General features: G+C 29.1%; 1 protein-coding gene across 1 annotated transcript in view; it reads left to right on the forward strand.

The window, feature by feature from the left end:
- The window catches only part of LOC107439451 (uncharacterized), a 114450-nt gene extending 100038 nt beyond the window's left edge, over positions 1–14412 (forward strand). The window contains exons 3-5 of the mRNA XM_071184325.1: positions 648–790; positions 5942–6083; positions 12983–14412. Coding sequence (XP_071040426.1) covers positions 648–790; positions 5942–6083; positions 12983–13259 — 562 coding nt within the window. The 3' untranslated portion in view covers positions 13260–14412. The remainder of the gene's footprint in view (positions 1–647; positions 791–5941; positions 6084–12982) is intronic.
- The last annotated feature ends 3262 nt before the right edge of the window (positions 14413–17674 follow it).

Raw genomic sequence — 17674 nt, forward strand, 5'->3', positions numbered from 1 at the left:
TATTTTATTATTATTATATTTCATTATTATTTTATTATTATTATATTTCTGTATTATTTTATTATTATTGTATTTTAGTATTATTTTATTATTATTATATTTTAGTATTATTTATTTTATCATTATTATTATATTTTATTATTATTTTATTATTATTATATTTTTGTATTATTTTATTATTATTATATTTTTGTATTATTTTATTATTATTATATTTTAGTATTATTATCTATATTCTATATCTATAGATAACCAAAATATTCTGCAGAATCTCTAATAATCTGTGTGCTGGAGAATTTCTGCTATCGGGGCAGGCGAGATATTCCGGCCCTGCAGCTTTCTTATGCTTGGCAATTTTTTAAATAAATTAAAAAAAATAACTTAATACTTGTCTCTTTTTTTAGTTCCAGGTAAATAATTTTAAAAGAAATAAAAGTTTGCGTTATAATTGCGACCAACTACAGCCGAGTTGTTAAAGGCCGCTGGATTGTAAATTGTATCTACCGGGACGACGGGAAATCTGATAACGTCATTTTTTTCCTCGTGTGACTGATTTTATATTCTAGCATTTGTTTTCTTTTCTTCTTTTTATGTCCTTTCGTTTGATTTTTGCAATTGTTTTATTGTTCATTTTTCTTTCTTTACAGTACACTTAAGGATAGTGTATTGTGTGTGGATGAACACATGAAACATTGCTTCTCTCCTACCCAAAGAAAAGTATTCAATCATGTTGTAGCTGGTGCTCGACAAGTTCTCCTAGAACTTTGTGTACCAGGACCCATACAAGACGGTAATATTAAACTTTCAAAGTTGCACTAGCTTTTTTTTCTTTTTAAGGTATAACCACCAAAGAAATAAGTTGAGGTATAACCATTCAAAGAAATTATGTACGAAATGATGACTATATCTACGAAAAGCATCAATAACCCAGAAAAGTGCTGGATCACAGAGTTTGTCTTAAGAGTTAACTTTGATGTTCAGTAAAACAATTTTTGGGGTGCAATTGTTTAACCAAGATTTTCAGAGCGGAAAAACGCCAAAAACTCAATATCTCACTAACTTTGATAGAGCATAACTCTGAAAAGCAATAATGCCTCATGTAAACGAGTGCGTGTGCATAACTAGGGAGCGGTGTATTAGTAATACATCAAAACAAAATTTTGGGGTATTTTTGCTTTGTTTAGAAGAAAGTCCCTTAAAATATTCATATATTTCACTTTTAAAGAAATACCTTGAACTTTAAATTTTTTTCCAGATGAGGAAAAAATTTTAGGAGCTCAAACTTGCACAATAAAAATTTTACTTAACTGACTTCAATATAAAAAAAATATCAAGTTTATCAAAAAATGCAACTATCAAAATTTTAGATTTTGTCTGATTTTCAAATAATGGCTCCTTAATATTCAACTAATTTTTAGTTATTATGTCAGGTAAACTGAAGAATAATCGTGGATGACATGGGAGGACTACGTCATCGAATTAGTATTCCGAAATTTATCGGAAACCACGTGCGTTATAAACTTTGTTAACACTTTTAGTTTAGAAGTTGTAAATAAAGAATTAACAGATATCTATGAAAAATAAGAAATATTTTTTACGCTTCTAAAGAAAAGATCACGTTTTAAGCGATAGATCAAAACAATGGCTTAACTAATTTATTCTTAACTAGAATCTTATAAAAGTTCGAAAATATTGACAAACGATATACTAACACTGGGGAGATTTCTAATCTGAGATTAATGTTTAAATTATGTGACCTCCAGTTATATATTAAGTTATTTCCACATTATTTTTTTTTTAAATAAAAAAACATTTACGTTGATGTTTATTTATTTTTGATTATTGAAAAAATTAAAAAAAAAATGAATTTTAACCAAGAAAACTTTTTGAAGATTTTTTTTTCTCACCACAAGATTCTTGAACTCAATATTTTACTCATACTGTCAAATGTTATAGTTTTAAAATTTTAAAAAAATCAAAAGGGTGTGTTTTATTTATTTATTTTTTTCTTTAAAAAATAATAAGTGGTTTTTAACCAAAATACTAAAAGAATTTTCTAGTGGTATAACAAAGTTCCATGATCTCAATTAAATAAAACACACGCTTGATTTTTTTTAAAATTTCAATTCATATTTTAAATTGATTCCATTGTGTTTCATAAAATAAATTTTCAAATTTTTGATTTTATGTGACTATTTAATCTTAATTTTCCGACAAAGTATTTTTTAGGATATAAATCTACATTAAAAAAACACCCTTTCAGAAACATTTTTTGTGCATTTTATTTCTTAAATATATGTAGATTTCAAATATGTAAAACAATAAATAAATAAAAATAAAAAAAAAATTTGAATCTTCTTTGATAAAAAAAATTGCAGCGAGAGGGTTAACCCGCAGTTAGGTTTCGCTCTCATAAAATTCGATTTTTCAGGTAATGTAAAATCGAAAAAATCAGGTAATGTAAAATATTTATTATTACTTCTAAAAACGTTAGTCGTTTTACAACTTTAAAAATAATTATAATATACCTAATTAGTTTGATTCTATAATCAATTAATATGCTAACCCTTCAATTGATTATTACATATTAATAAGATAGTTTGTATTTAATACTGAAGTAATTCTTAAAGATGATGCATTTCTTTCGTTCCGAATTAGCGGAAATTATTTTTTTATATTATATTTTAATTACGAAGCACTCGAAGTAAGTATTATATTCAATGATAAGTAATCATTATAATAAAGGACTTATTTCAAAAGAATAGTTTGGTATAAAAATTTATTCCTTTTCCTATCAAATACTTTTCATTTAAGTATGTATATAATAATTAACTTTTTATGCATTGCAAAATGAATGAATTAAAAAAATCTCTTTTTTCTATACAATAATGAAAACATAAAAGATTCGAAGAAACATTCGATTCTATAAGAAGATTACTTCAGCTTTCAAATTTTTAATTATAAAATGTCATCGTCTCACATATTTTCTTTTTTAATCTTTGAGATCATTTCTTTAAAAATGAACATTTAAAGAAATAATTTTAATCACAAAGCTTCTGCTTGAGAGAAAACTGAAAATTGTATTTCCTTAATTATTGTCTTTTTAAAACTTAATTTTTTAAGTCATTATTTTATGCAAAAAATTACGCATCAGCATTTATTAATGCATTTTAAAAATATAATTAATTCAGAAAAAAAATTAATTAATGATGTTATCTTTTAATGCAATAATTCATGATTTTCAATTTTTATTCTTTATTTTGTTCTTTAACGCTCACTTGCCCATTTTAATGGGAGTTTTTTTTTAAATTTTAATTTTTAAAGGATGCGAAAACACTATACAAAACAATATTTGTTAACAATATGCAAAAAAAATTTAAAGACTCCAAATAACTTTTGATCTAATGATCTGGTTTTTACGTAATAACTCTCAATCTTGATTGTTCTCGAGGGTGACCTTAAATATGGTAATTAATTAGTGTTGACTATATTTTAAGTTACGATATTAAACACAAAAGCGTATTTTCTCTAAATAAACAAACTGGACCTCCACCAAGTGTACACATTTTTACATCATTTTAAAGGATGTAATTTTATATAGCAAAATATAAAATTTGAATAAAATCGGTCATATAGTTCCTTGGAAATCCAATTTTAATTGTTAGATTTTTTTTTTAAATTCGATTTTTCTCAGGAACTATTTGACCGTTTTCGTTACATTAAAATGCTGTAAAAGTACGGGTACCTTACAAATTCCAGACTGTGGCTACCCCCTCCCTATTTCGAAGGTCAGGAATCCAAACCCATCGAAAAAAACTATGTTTATTAAAGGAATTAAGTGTGCCAAATTTCACAATTTAAAATATTGTCTGTACTAGTAAATTAGCATATTTGAGGTCACTTTCATGAACGATTGAGTCCTTATACGTGAAAATCCGATCATTAGATATAAAGTTATTCGGGAAGTTTCGTTTATTTTTATTATATGCGCTGTGCACCTACTCAGCTATTGTTTCTGTGAAACTGAACATACTTTCAAATAACAAGATTTAAAAAGTTGGAAACATGGCGAAGTGAATTCTCAAAAAAAAGAAGAAAAAAATTGGACTCAAGTAAAATTTGGAGAAATTTCTAATCAGGCAATTAATTTCTTAGTTTTATCGTCTTTGTTGAATGCGCAATCTTTTACACAGAGATACAAAGAAAAAGTATTATACAATTAGGTTCACTTTTTAAAATTTAAATAGGGCTGTATCTTATTCAGAAAAACGAAAGAACTGTTAGCAAAAAGAGATTCTAGATTGTTTTTTTAATTAACAGTAAACATCTATTTACTTCTGTCATTTATTTATTTTTTGTAATACATACACAGAGATGCCAGCATGTCATACTTAGAATAAAAGAATTTATAATGATAATTAATTTTTTGTTATGTGCATGATTGTTGTTTACTTAAATTTGTCACCTTGGGTTGATGCTTTTAAAGTATGTATGTTACAGTTAATGACAGAAATGAGCGGTTGTTGACTTCCACCGGTGAATGTTGACAATCACATAGTTCGCTTTGGTAAATTTCAGAAATATATACTAGGTCTAGTTAAGTGCTACTGCCCGGTATACAGTTGCCCGGTATGCCCTACATCAATCTTTTTAAGGCCAGGTGCCACTGACCAGTATGCATTTAACAGGTACTCCGAGCACTGATGTTTCTCCTAATCTATTCTCAGCAGATATTAAAATATCGATTAAGTATAATAATATCAACGAATAAATTAATATCAAATCGGATATAATAAATATTTCGGACATTCATCAAAGCAACTATGTGATTGTTAACATTCACCGGTGAAAGTCGACATTCTCTTGATTTCACGTTAAAACATATAATATGTTACTGCTAAAGTTGTATGTTACTGTATCTGTTATTTCATAGAATAACAAGGTATTTCATGAAATAACTAGACGCGTCAGTTAAAGTATGTAAAATTATTGAATTCTATGATTTAACTAGGTGTCCTATAGAACTACTTGATCGTTAAAGTATGAAATACGGCACTCGAAAATTCTTGGAACCGGTTCTAACTGCTTTTAGAGAGTTTCGAACCGCTGCTTTGCAATGACGTGTGTGTTTTTACGCTTCATTCCGTTGCTTTTAAACGTAGTTATTAATACCAGCAATAATAAATTATATCATCTGCTTTTCATAATTATTTATCAATTAATTAACCGTGATAGGGTTAAAATTTATTTTTTGAGAGATTTTAGCTATTTATGATCAATTAATTTATGAAATAACTTTGAGAAAGGTTTATTTTTCACTTTAACGGTCTATTATTAGTTATTCCATAGAATAACTAAGTAAAGTACGAAATTTTTCATCTATTATATACTTTAACTGATTTGTCTAGTTGTTACATGAAATACCTTGTTATTCTATGAAATAACTGAATTTTACACTTTAACGATAACACATTATATACACCTGTATGCTCCTTTGAAAATAACTCTAAACCGTAACTTATCGCATCATAAACTGAAATATATTGTCCGCTTCTTGCCACGTCCAACGTGCCAGAGAAGAGGGAAACACTTAAGTGAATTCTAAAAAGTCTTGGTTCTGGCTATAATATTAAATTTCATAAAAACTGTAACTTGTAGAGGAAAATGGATTGCAGATTTTGAATCGACTGATGAAATAACTGAATTATACACTTTAACGATACATTATATGTATGAAAATAAACGAAATTCTGCAAGTTTTTTAGTCATGTAGGACACTAGTTTTGCAACAACAACAAAAAGAACAGCGGAATTTTATAAATAGAATTTTCTAAACAGAATTTTATAAATAATTCAATTTAAAAATCTAATGAGAATAATTTTTTAAACTGTTAGTATCTGTTAACGTTCGTAATTTACTAGAGTGTGTTCTATTCCATAGCGTATCTGAGGCATGCCCCGTGCTTCAAGAATGTATCTCTGGCGGAAGATAAATGCGCTCCAAAATATCGATATTTGATGGAACTCTCAGAAAATGTCAATCAGAGACAGAATATCGACGAAAAACTCAGAGAGTCCTGCTGGTGAGTATATTCACTCGAATCTTTGGTGCTTCAAAACTTTGAGTTCCAGCATTCGATAGGTTTCTGTTGGGCAGTTAATTTCACTTAATTCCATCATTGTTTTTAATATGAAGTACAGATTGACTACAGTCATTTCGGATTAACTTAGTTGATAATGGAGAGGTAACTCTTGACGATTCCTTTCTTTAGATTACTATTTTGCTTTTTCTGTTTAAAAAAAGAAAACAATTATATTTAATATGGTATCAAGTTTTAAACATTAACACTTTATTCTTAATTAAATGAAAGTGATTTAAAATGATTTTGTGACTATCTCATTACGTTTAAATAATTTAAACATATACAGCATAGTAAGCCCATTGCTTTCTCTGAAAGTGTGTTTAAGTGTTGGCTAAAGGAACACCAGTATAAATAAATAAATAAAATTAAAAAATAAACATAAAAATTGGCAGGTATGCACATGTTTCATACAGAAATGTGATTAAATGTTTTCCTTATTCAACTATGAGGTAAAAGCCAGCCATCTCTACAAATTCATCAGTAAAATAACATTTCTGAAAATGTTTTCTTGCTTTCTTAGGAAACGTTGATTTTAAATTGACGATCTTCTATAGAACAAACAAACAAAAAATTCCGTTTGAAAAGTGATGCAGGAGAACAAAGTTGAAAGAACTATGACTTCTTTCGCCCATACGTCACCGGTTTGTTCACTCACCTTTCTCATTCACTCGACATAGTTCTCCAGAGATCAATTTCTTGTCCGCAATATATCAACTGAAAAAACGAACAACCTCTATCCATCACGGTAAGAGCATCTCGAACGACTCTGTTTGAATAGAGAGAAGAAAGAAAAAAACGAATGAATTTTTCAAACTTGACTTGAGAGACCGATGTAAAATATAGGTAGTTTTTAAAATCAGCTATGAAAAATAACTAATGGATATGCTGCCTTTTATCTAATTTAACTAATACGACACATTTGGAGGCGATACTTCGTTCAAGCAAAAGAATTTACGTGAAAGGTATATCTTGAGTTCAGAAAAGTATACCAGTCTATAAAAAAGAAAATACATATTGTTGTGATCTGTTTTAATGATGGGTTCATTTAATGCGTAAGACTACTGAACGAGTTTAAAGATAATTTATTTACTGATAAAAAAAAACACAAATGACGAATAGATACGTGCACTTATTCAAGCACATGGATGTCACGGCGACTAACAACGTGAAAAGTAATGATTAATAAATAGCAAACATCTAATGAACGAGATTAAATTTAGTATCTTTTTCTAGCCTATTCTTTTCAGTCTTCTTTCAAAAGTAAATGAAAGATGTTTTTTCACTTTAAATATGAATAATTTCAAAGTAAGTCATAATGGTAGTTACGATTGAATACTTTAATGAATTAAATAAATAAAAATGAATTTTCTGCCACTTTTTAAATTTTCAGTCCCTCGTATCTCTGTAAGCACAGATCTTCCAACATAAAATTAAGAATATCTCAATTCCATCTCGTATATTCTTCATCAGAAAGAACATCTCAGTCTCTCGATTACGGTTTCCATGGAAACAGCCCGGTACATAATTATCATAACGCCGTTTTATAGCTTATGACTCGCATGGTATGATTCCTATAATCACTAAAGCTAATGAATACACAAACATGGAACCTTTGTTACAATATAATATATTTTTGAAACGTTTGTTACATTTTCAAAAATTTAAAAGCTTTCTGAATTGATTTCAGCTAGGTACTAGATTTAAAATGTTCATGCAAGGCTGCCAACTACTACGCTTTTTTCATAATATTTTATAAAGTAGTGTGGAAAATAAATTTAACCCTTTGGATCCGGTTTATTTAAATTCTCAACTATGAGGAAACAACCAAGTTAAAAACAGTAAGCACCGCTTTTTTATTTATTGGTAATAAATGCAAGGCGAGTCTCACTCGTCAAATGTACGCAAAGGGTTAAATTGGACTTACTAAACGAAGAGTAGTAAATACATTTGAACATTAATTTAACTAACGCTAGAAGAAGTTTTACCAAAAAGCGTACAAAGTTGGCTGCTAATGTAATAACAAAATTATATTTTTTTCATAATTTTGTTATTTTAATTTATACGGCAATATCTAAATCATTTTGTTTTCTAACTACCGTTTTTTCTTACAAAATAATATTCATTGTTAAATTAAAACCAAGCACATTTAATGAAGAAGCTAATTATAACTCTAATTACAGTGCCCTTTGAAATATTAAAATCTAGAAATTAAGTTATTTTTAAATCTAACAAGATATTAAACTTTAAAATAATACATCGTACATGAATAACTTAAACTAGATAATATGGGTGGTAGTCATAATATCTCATTTCCCTTACAAAAAGGGAAACTTTATTAATGCAAAACTTGTTGATTAATAATAATCAAAATCAGTCACATTTTTTTGCATATTTTTTGCAGATAACTACTGTAAACGCATGCAAGAATTGCTTTGGTTTTAAATATGAATAATTTACAATTTATGTTATGGTGGTAGTTAAAATTGAATAGTTATATAAATTAAATAAATAAAAAATGAATTAAATTTTTACCACTTCTTACATTATTAGTCACCCGTCGCATCCTATCTACCAAAATTTTTTGGGGGCATTTCAACTCCTGATTATAATTAATAAAGTGTAAAAACTACCTTTTCAAAACATGTCCATAAGATAAGACTGACAGTAACTTTATTACTTAGAACAGGGGTTTCCAACTGGCGGCCCGGGGGCCGCTTCCGGCCAGCGAAGCCTTTTTTCGTGGCCCGCGAACTAAAATATATTAGTTGTCATTTTTTGGCGGACAATTTTCGATATGGGTTTCTATATGGAAAATCTATATGGGTTTAAAATACTTTTCTCGTTAATAAAAACTTAATTTCTTCGTTCTGTGAAATTAACATAACAACGGTACAAAGAAATTTATTTTTCAGGTTTTGCACCCAAGAAAATATTAATTCAAATACCAAAATAATCGTGTATGTTGCTCTTTCTTATTTCATTTTTTTTTGTATTTTGTGAATATAACTTAGCATGTGCGTATCAGAAATTTTCTCGAAGGAATTTTGGACGAAAATATTTTCACACACATTTGTAAATTTTAAATTTAAAATGTAAATATCAATTCTCTGGTGGTTGCAGCTGGCAAACCTCAATTTTCTCATTGAATATTTTGTGTGCTACTATGTAAGTTTTAATACCTTAACATTTAGATATCTGTTGCACATTAATTATTTAATACATAGGGGCACATTAAGTTATTGTAGCCCGAATTTTTATTATTTATTTAATATTTTTAAAAATATTATCAATAACAATCAAATATTTTTAAAAATCTACTTTTTAGTTTAATTTGTAATTCAATACTTTTGTTTTGTACAACTTGGTGAAACTCTGACAGTAATATTTAATGTTTCTGCAAACATAAAAGAGTCCTACAAAAAATTTTGATAAAGTTGCGGCCTGCCATTTGATTTGTATTTTTAATTGTGGCCCCGACCTCATGCAAGTTGGAAACCCCTGATTTAGAAGATACTAGGTTGAAGCAAAAATTGATGTGCACCATATGAGAATTCATAATAGAAAATAACAAAATGATTCCCGTACATTTTCAAAATTAAAGTGTTACTCAAAACTGGAAAAATCTCCAATTAATAAAAGAGCAAGCATCTTACTTTATACAGGTATTTTTCACATCATTGACCTCGACGAAGGTAAAATTTCATTTCGTCGAGAGATGATTTAGATAAAAAAAAAAGTGGCAGCAAGAATATGGATACATCTCATTCTTATAGTGTTTCATTTATCATTTTTATAGTTTTTCAATTCTAATTTTGAAAATTCTGAAGTTTTTATAGCACAACTTGATTTTCCAATTTAGCTGCCAATTTGTAACGAACTTATTTTTATTTAAGTGGTAGCGGCGTTATGGTTTGGTATTTATTTCTTGATTTAATAAAATTAGTTTAAAATAATTTTAACTACCACTACAGACATGTATGCAATATTGTATGTACACCAATATTATCTGAAAGCAATATAATATGTAAACAAATATATTTACAACTATTAAAGAAACCTTACTCATTTTTGTCAATCCTTATCGTTTTTTTTCCCTTATCGCCGCGGAAAATGTAAATAAGGATCATGAAATGTTGAATAAAAATAGTTTATCATTTATTTTCCTACCGTCAAACTGAGAACTCAACTCAACATTTGTAAGTCACTGCTTGCTCAAAACTTACTCGCGAGCCACATATGTTATTTTTGCAATTCGAGTATTTGGAATGATTGCGGGCATGTAAGTCCCGGAACAAAGTAAGGGGCAATGAAAACTTTTCTTCAATTGAGAAATTTGATCTGACCTATTATATTGATACTGATAATCGCATTTTCAGAGATGCCAACTGCTCCGGACAAGCCATAATAATTAAAAAAAGCGGTAAATAACTGCAAAGTAAATTTTGCAAATATTTGATTATTTTTGCTTGTTTTTTAAGAGACATGGCGTGACTTAAGTACTGGTTGCTGGATCATGTAATTTGGCAAGGTACCTGCCCGCGCAAGCGGGCACCAGACCTCTGATCTGTGTTATGCCCTAGGGCGACTGAAGCTAATGGCATTGGAAGTAATGAGGACGGGAAATTTGGAGGAGTACGAGGCAGTAACGGCTCGAGATATCTGCATATGCAGTTCAAATCATGATAACTCTTAAGTACTAAAGAGAGGTGAATTATATAAGCCTATGAATTATTTAGAAATAGTGGTGAATAAAAATATATTAAATTGAATTTATTAAACTAAGAATCACAGTTGTTCACCTACCACTTTAAAATATATATTTGCTGTCCGGAGCAAGTTGGCATCTCTTCATTTTGATGTTCCTGCAGCGATACATTTTCTTGATTTTCAGTAATTCAAATGGGTCTTTTTTATAAAAGAAAGTGGTAGAGTAATTATCTGCTGGCATAAAAAACACATCATATATGGAGCAAAAGAGCAAGGGCATGCAGATACAAACTTTGTAATGAAAGTATCCGACAGAACTAAACATTCAGGGGTAAATGCCCTACAACTCTTTTTTTTCTTCTGATCTATACATTTCGGGGTAAATACCGTACCACTTTGTTTTTCTGATCTATACATTTAAATATAAATGCAATACCTTTTTTTGATTCTACTTCAAGCTTAGAACTTCTGAATCACATATGACCTTTTAGTTTTATATCTCAACAGAATCGACGAATCGGTTAGAAGCGCTTAATGCCGAGATTTCCCTCATATCCAGCATCCTTTAGATTCTGATCCATTAATAATGCATACCTGCCAACTTTTACGCATTTGGCGTAAAATTTTATTTCTATATTTAAAGTGGTAGTAAAATATATGCTTTCTATATATTCCTTGCATTTTTAAACTTAATTTATAATATTTTTAATTCACCACTATTTTTAAAAAAATTAAGTATATACATTAATATGTAATACTATTATTGTAATTCCTTTTACCTAACTTTTATATTGCCACTCTTACTACTTAGTAACCACCATATATTAGGACTCTTCACTCTTAGTTTAAACTAATTTGTGACTTCCGCCTCTGCGTTTTCGCTCGCCACTCTACCCTTCTCTCAATCGACACCATTACAGGCGCCCACGGGCATCACCTCAGATGAAGGAGTCAATTGTCCGCTTCGCGGACAGGCACTCTGTTCTCTACTCCAGTTCAAGTTTTTTTGTAATCCGCTTAAGCTTGTTCATAATACAGCAAATGTTTCTGCCTAAAATTGTAATTTACACTTCATTTTACTACCACTGGGGAATATCATCCATGAAAGGATTAAAAATTGGCAGGTATGCATTATATATTTAGAGGTAAATGACCTACCACTCTTCTTTTCTGATCCTCATTTAGATTTAACTACACTGCCATCTATTTTTTGCTGATGTATACAATTAGGGGTAAATCCCCTATCACTCTTTGCTAATCAATACATTTAGGTGTAAATGCACTACTATCTGGTTTCTCTGATCTAAACATTTAGGGGCAAATACCCAACCATTCTTTTTAGAAAAGGCATCATTTGTTGCATTAAAAACAAAAAATAATATTAGGAAAGAGGCAGACACGGAGAAAAGACTTTTTTCAATAATTATAATGACGAGTAGAAATGATATATTGTGATGACAGTTTCACCTGTTTTGTTACAGCCAAGGCTGTTGGGAGTATCGAACTGAACTACATTAAACACCTTTTCCCATTCATCTTTAACTTGAACTTTGTGGTGTTTTGATGAGCTGGTGGAATGCAAATGAAGTATTCATGTGGATCATTGAATTCTGACTGTGCAGTAGGGTTTGTAGTTGTAGTTCATTTACGTCTCACTAAAGCTGTACAATGGGGTATTGGCGACGGTCTGGGAAACATCCCAGAGGATGATCCGAAGACATGCCATCACAATTCTGATCCTCTGCAGAGGGGCTGGCATCCCCTCTTCGGTAGTCCGACTACCTGCACGCGAAGTTCAGCACTTTACGGTAGAACAGTTTAACGAGGACCCATACCACACACCCTCACTCCCAACGCAGACTGATCCAAGTGGTCACCCACCCGCGCACTGACCGCAGCCAGTGATGCTTGACTTCGGTGATCTGCTGGAAACCGTGTCTTAAAGATCAGTCCGCTGCGGAACATATGCAGTAGGAGAGAATTACAGATAGTCTGAGGGAGTCAGGTTAGAAAGATGTTGGCAACATTTTGGTTTGGATGGGTTTCATTGCTATTTTTAGATAACATAACTATTATTACATAGATACTATATCTGTATATAACTATACCCTTCTATACTCTATATCTTTCAGTGCATTCGACGAATTTGTGTCTTGCAAGTACCTTCATGTAAGTCAAGATTGTGGACATGATGCAGCACGATTTCTGCAACAACATTTGGACCGCATATCGAGTCCCCTCATACACGAGCATTGCGCACATTACACATACGCAACTGACGCATGCGGAGTTGCTTCATCTTCCCCACACTTTCGACATTCATGTTATTTGATGGTGCTGATGATACTGGTGATACTGACTCTAAAAAATCTTCACTTAATCAATTACAGATTAAAAAAGCTTCACTGACCTAAAAGAGCTACTGATCTTTAAAAAGGAAGTTTTGAGACGATATTTCTAGATTAGATTGAAAGCATTTTGATGAATTCTAGAAGTTTAGAGGGAAATCGTTATAGTAAAAATAAATAATGAAGATTTTTTTGTAAATACATGAAAGAAATATTTCTTTTTTTAACTGTGCAAGTTCTGTAACACGGAGCCAGTCGAGAACACTTTGAATTGTTAAAATTAACGCCGTATGTTATACTCTTTGTTAATAGATTCGGTTCGCCAAGTTTACGTGATTTCCCCACTTTCCACATTTTTCCCTCTCACTTACCATAGTGTCAGAAAATTTTTTCCCCTCGACAGGACATTTCAGTAAGAAGCATATATGGCAGTACTTTTACTTTCGTTACTTGTACCGTCAGTGCAAGTAAAAAGTACGTACTTTTACTTGTACTTCGTTACTTTTTAAATTTAGTACTTTTGCTTGTACTTTCGTTACTTTTTTAGGGAAAAAATACAAGTATTTGCAACGGAAATGTCGAATGAAATCGTTACTTTTTTCTAAAACTCGGTAAGCGTTCTAAAAAAAAATTTTATGTTTTTTTAATTTATAAAATTAATGTGCAACATACATGCATTCACAGCTAACATAGCTTTTAAATACCTTGACCTTTTAAAATTGTCATTCCTGAAAGGGAAAAGACGGCTCTTTTGATCTTTTTTTGACTGCAACTATCATAGTGAACTAAAATTATGTTTATGCCTGACCCTGTCAAACAACGCCCAGTCAAATCTCTAAGAACTTCAGAACTATTTCTGCTATTAAAAACTATTATAATTACTTTTCTAACTCTTGAAAACTTGAAGGTATTAATTTAGCCGCTGATACTAAAATTCGCTTACAAATTTTAATTATTCCGTTAGGCAGAAATGTTCGGAAAAAGATTTTCTCGCATGACTTCAGCATTAGCCATTGTTACAAATAAAACTGTAGACTGTTCTTTTTCAACTTATACTGCACATTCAATTATTTTTTACTAGCTCAAAGATCACAAAGCTATCTGAAACCCCGTGTTTGCTTTGTTTATGTTTGTGCTTTTAAAAAGTGTTTCTATAGAGTAAAACAATTTTAAATCAATGGTAATTTAAATAAATAAAAATAATAAACTAAAAATTAAAATCAATAGATAAAATTTCTTTTTCGTGCAAATCCATAAAAAGTTTGATATTAAAATTATATTTGATTTTAAAATTATATTATACGATTATATTATAAAATTATATTATAATATTCTTCCGAATTTAAAAATAAATTAATATCCATAACTTTCAAAATTAAAAATAATTAAATAAATAACAACAATTTTGCAAAAACATTAAAGAACATAAGAATATTATTCAATAAAATTTTAGGTTACTTTGAATTTTCGATTTCCTAGAAATGTACTTTTAAATCGTTACTTTTTTTGTTTAGTACTTGTACTTTTACTTGTACTTTTTACTCGTTACTTTTTAAAATAAGAACTTTTTAGATTTAAAATCAAATTTTTTTTAAAAATACTTGTACTTTTACTCGTTACTTTTTAAAAGTAACGTTGCCATACATGGTAAGAAGTTGGAATATACTGACAAGGGGAAAACGAAATTGACTGAAATCATAGTTAAAAAGTGTAGAAAATGGGAAAATCGCTAAACCCTGATACACGTTTTCTATCTATAAAGAGACAAAGATTATTACAAATTAAAAACTTCACAAACATCAAAGATAATTCAAATTTAACGCTATAAATTGGATAAATACTCGTTTCTCTATTTATGCAAACAAATTATTTAATACTAAACTTTTTTTTTCTATAAGGTTTTATTTGTTATTGAAAATGCATATTATTGAAATGTGTACAAACTGAATTTTCATTGTAATCATTTCATTATGATGAAAATTCAAATGAAAATTTATTGAGATTTCTAAAAATAATGAATCAGACATTATTATTTGTTTATATTTTTATCTTAAGTGTTTTGTTTCGTGGTAGAGAATTATTTTAAATTTAATGAAAGTCCAAATGAAGATTTATTGAATAAGATAGGTAGAGCCAGTTTCTGAAAATAATAAGCGTTAGTCGGAAATTTCTAAAAATAATAAATCGGGCATTATTATTTGTTAGTTGAAGTAATTTGGAGTGTGTTCTACGATGCTGTATGTCACAGAACTCACTGATTATATTAATACAATTGGAAAAAAATTATAAGTAAATTAAATAAGTACAATTTAACAAACACGTTTTTACAAAATTTATAGACTTTCACTGAGGATAAATATTAGAAACAAAGAATTAGAGAGTATAATTGACAGTTTTTAATGAGTACTAATTTATTTGAAAAATATTTAAAGGCCAAAAATTAAAATTAAGATTTAAATAAAAACGCACAACGTAAATAATATTTAAAAAAATTCAATCACAAATGTTTGGCTTTGTTAACAATTGCATATTATTCTTTTAATTTAATACGATGTATTCATTAGAAAAAAACTTAAAACTGAATTACAAGCTATAATTTATTTTTACTTTTGTTATATTTTTAATTTCATATAAATAAAACTTAGAACAAAAAAAAATTAAATTTCAAAATATTATTGGTAGAAAATGTAGAATTCGTAAGATTTATTTTCGTAAATTCTAATTAATTCCGCTTTGTTAGTGCCACCAACACATCATAATTACTTTTAAAATGCGAAGAACTTGAAAACCCTAAACATTATATGAATCATTAGCATAACATGCATCCATAAAATCATGATGGATGATAAATATCATTGAAAAGGGAAAATACAATATTAAAAAATACTTGATTGCCCAAATACAGGATATTTACATGGTTTCTAAAATCATGCAATTGGGTACTTGCAACTCAAGAAGTAAAATACCGCTGAAATCACATGATTGTAGGTAATCACGTGGTTGTGCATAGCTCATTAACGTTACGTCGAAAATGCTTCGTTTATTGTCACGCTGAATAAATTTTTGAATCAGATTTAATTGGATACCAGCCAGTGACGTCACGCGTGTGTGTCGAATGTGATTTGCTGCTGAATCGTGACCTGAACAAATGCCATGATTTACGTATGGTGACGCTAACTAATATTCAATTCTGAAAATAAAAACATAAGTAAAATTGATATTAACATAATCGAATTATTTTGTTAGCAAATTCAAAGTTTTCACCTGTAATAGGACATACATTATATTTTGATTTTTAAAAAAATTTCGAATTTTAAAGGATGAAAATAGTCAATTATATCTCATTTACATGTAATTATGACATTTCGCTTGAAACAAAACGAAATAGAAAAGAAAAGGAAAAAAATCGATTTAATCTGTGCTGTATATCAGTATTTATTGTTTATTCAATAACATTTGGGGACGACTAGCTAAGAAAAATGGTAAACAAACTACTTTATTATCAATTTATTAATGTGCTAGATAACAATGCTTTTTATTGATTTGGTTTGATTTTATAATTCGCTTGTTATATTACATATTTAATTTATTTTGGATTAAAAACTTAATGTTAAATTTTCTTTATTAGTAAATTCTTCTGTTTATTTTTTTATTACAATAATTTTATTTCATTGTCTTTTCTGCCTCTCTTTACATAGCTGAAAACAAGTTTGATTCGAATTTTTTTTTCTCCAGGAATTTTTATAATTCATTCGATTGAATATTAAGCGTCCCCTCTTCTCTGCTAAATAAGGAGTGGCAGGAAGAAGATAATACATGTCAGTTTATGATGCGATTCCTTAAGATAGTAAACTTTTTTGTCTAAACTGTTTTTGTCAACGAAGCAGTGCGTGAAAAAAAAGTGTACAACTGTGAACAAGTATACAGTGCGCAAAAAAATTTTGAAAAAATAAAATCCGACCACATAAGTTTTGTTCTAATGATCGGATCTTCACGTTCTAGGACTCAATCTTAATGGTTCTAGATAGTGACTTCAAATATGCTAATTAATTAATGTGCAGACTATATTTTAAGATACGAAAGCATACTTTCTTTAAAAAACGAAAACTTTTTTTTTTGACGACAGGTTTAGATTTATGTCCCCCGAAATATAGCAATCTGGGAAATATGGTTCCATGGTTTGGTCATGAGAGCGATCTTAAGTTTGGATCCTTTCATTTTAATGTTACTCTTTGCGTATTTCACCATAACTTTTTAAACTAGTAGAAATTTTTTTCTCTCAATTATAAAATTCGTTTACCTGAAGGTAATTCCCATCAAAAAATAACGTTTATTAAATATTTACTATTTTTTTTATTTTATTTAATAAAAGTCGAATAAAAGTGGCTGTTAAAGGGTTAAACTAATTTTTATTTTATTTTATAACCGTCGTTGAACAGCCGACCCAATTTCATGGGTTTACGACTACTAATGTTC

Source organism: Parasteatoda tepidariorum, chromosome 8, assembly GCF_043381705.1.
Source record: "Parasteatoda tepidariorum isolate YZ-2023 chromosome 8, CAS_Ptep_4.0, whole genome shotgun sequence".
In the NCBI taxonomy this organism is placed as follows: Eukaryota; Metazoa; Arthropoda; class Arachnida; order Araneae; family Theridiidae; genus Parasteatoda; species Parasteatoda tepidariorum.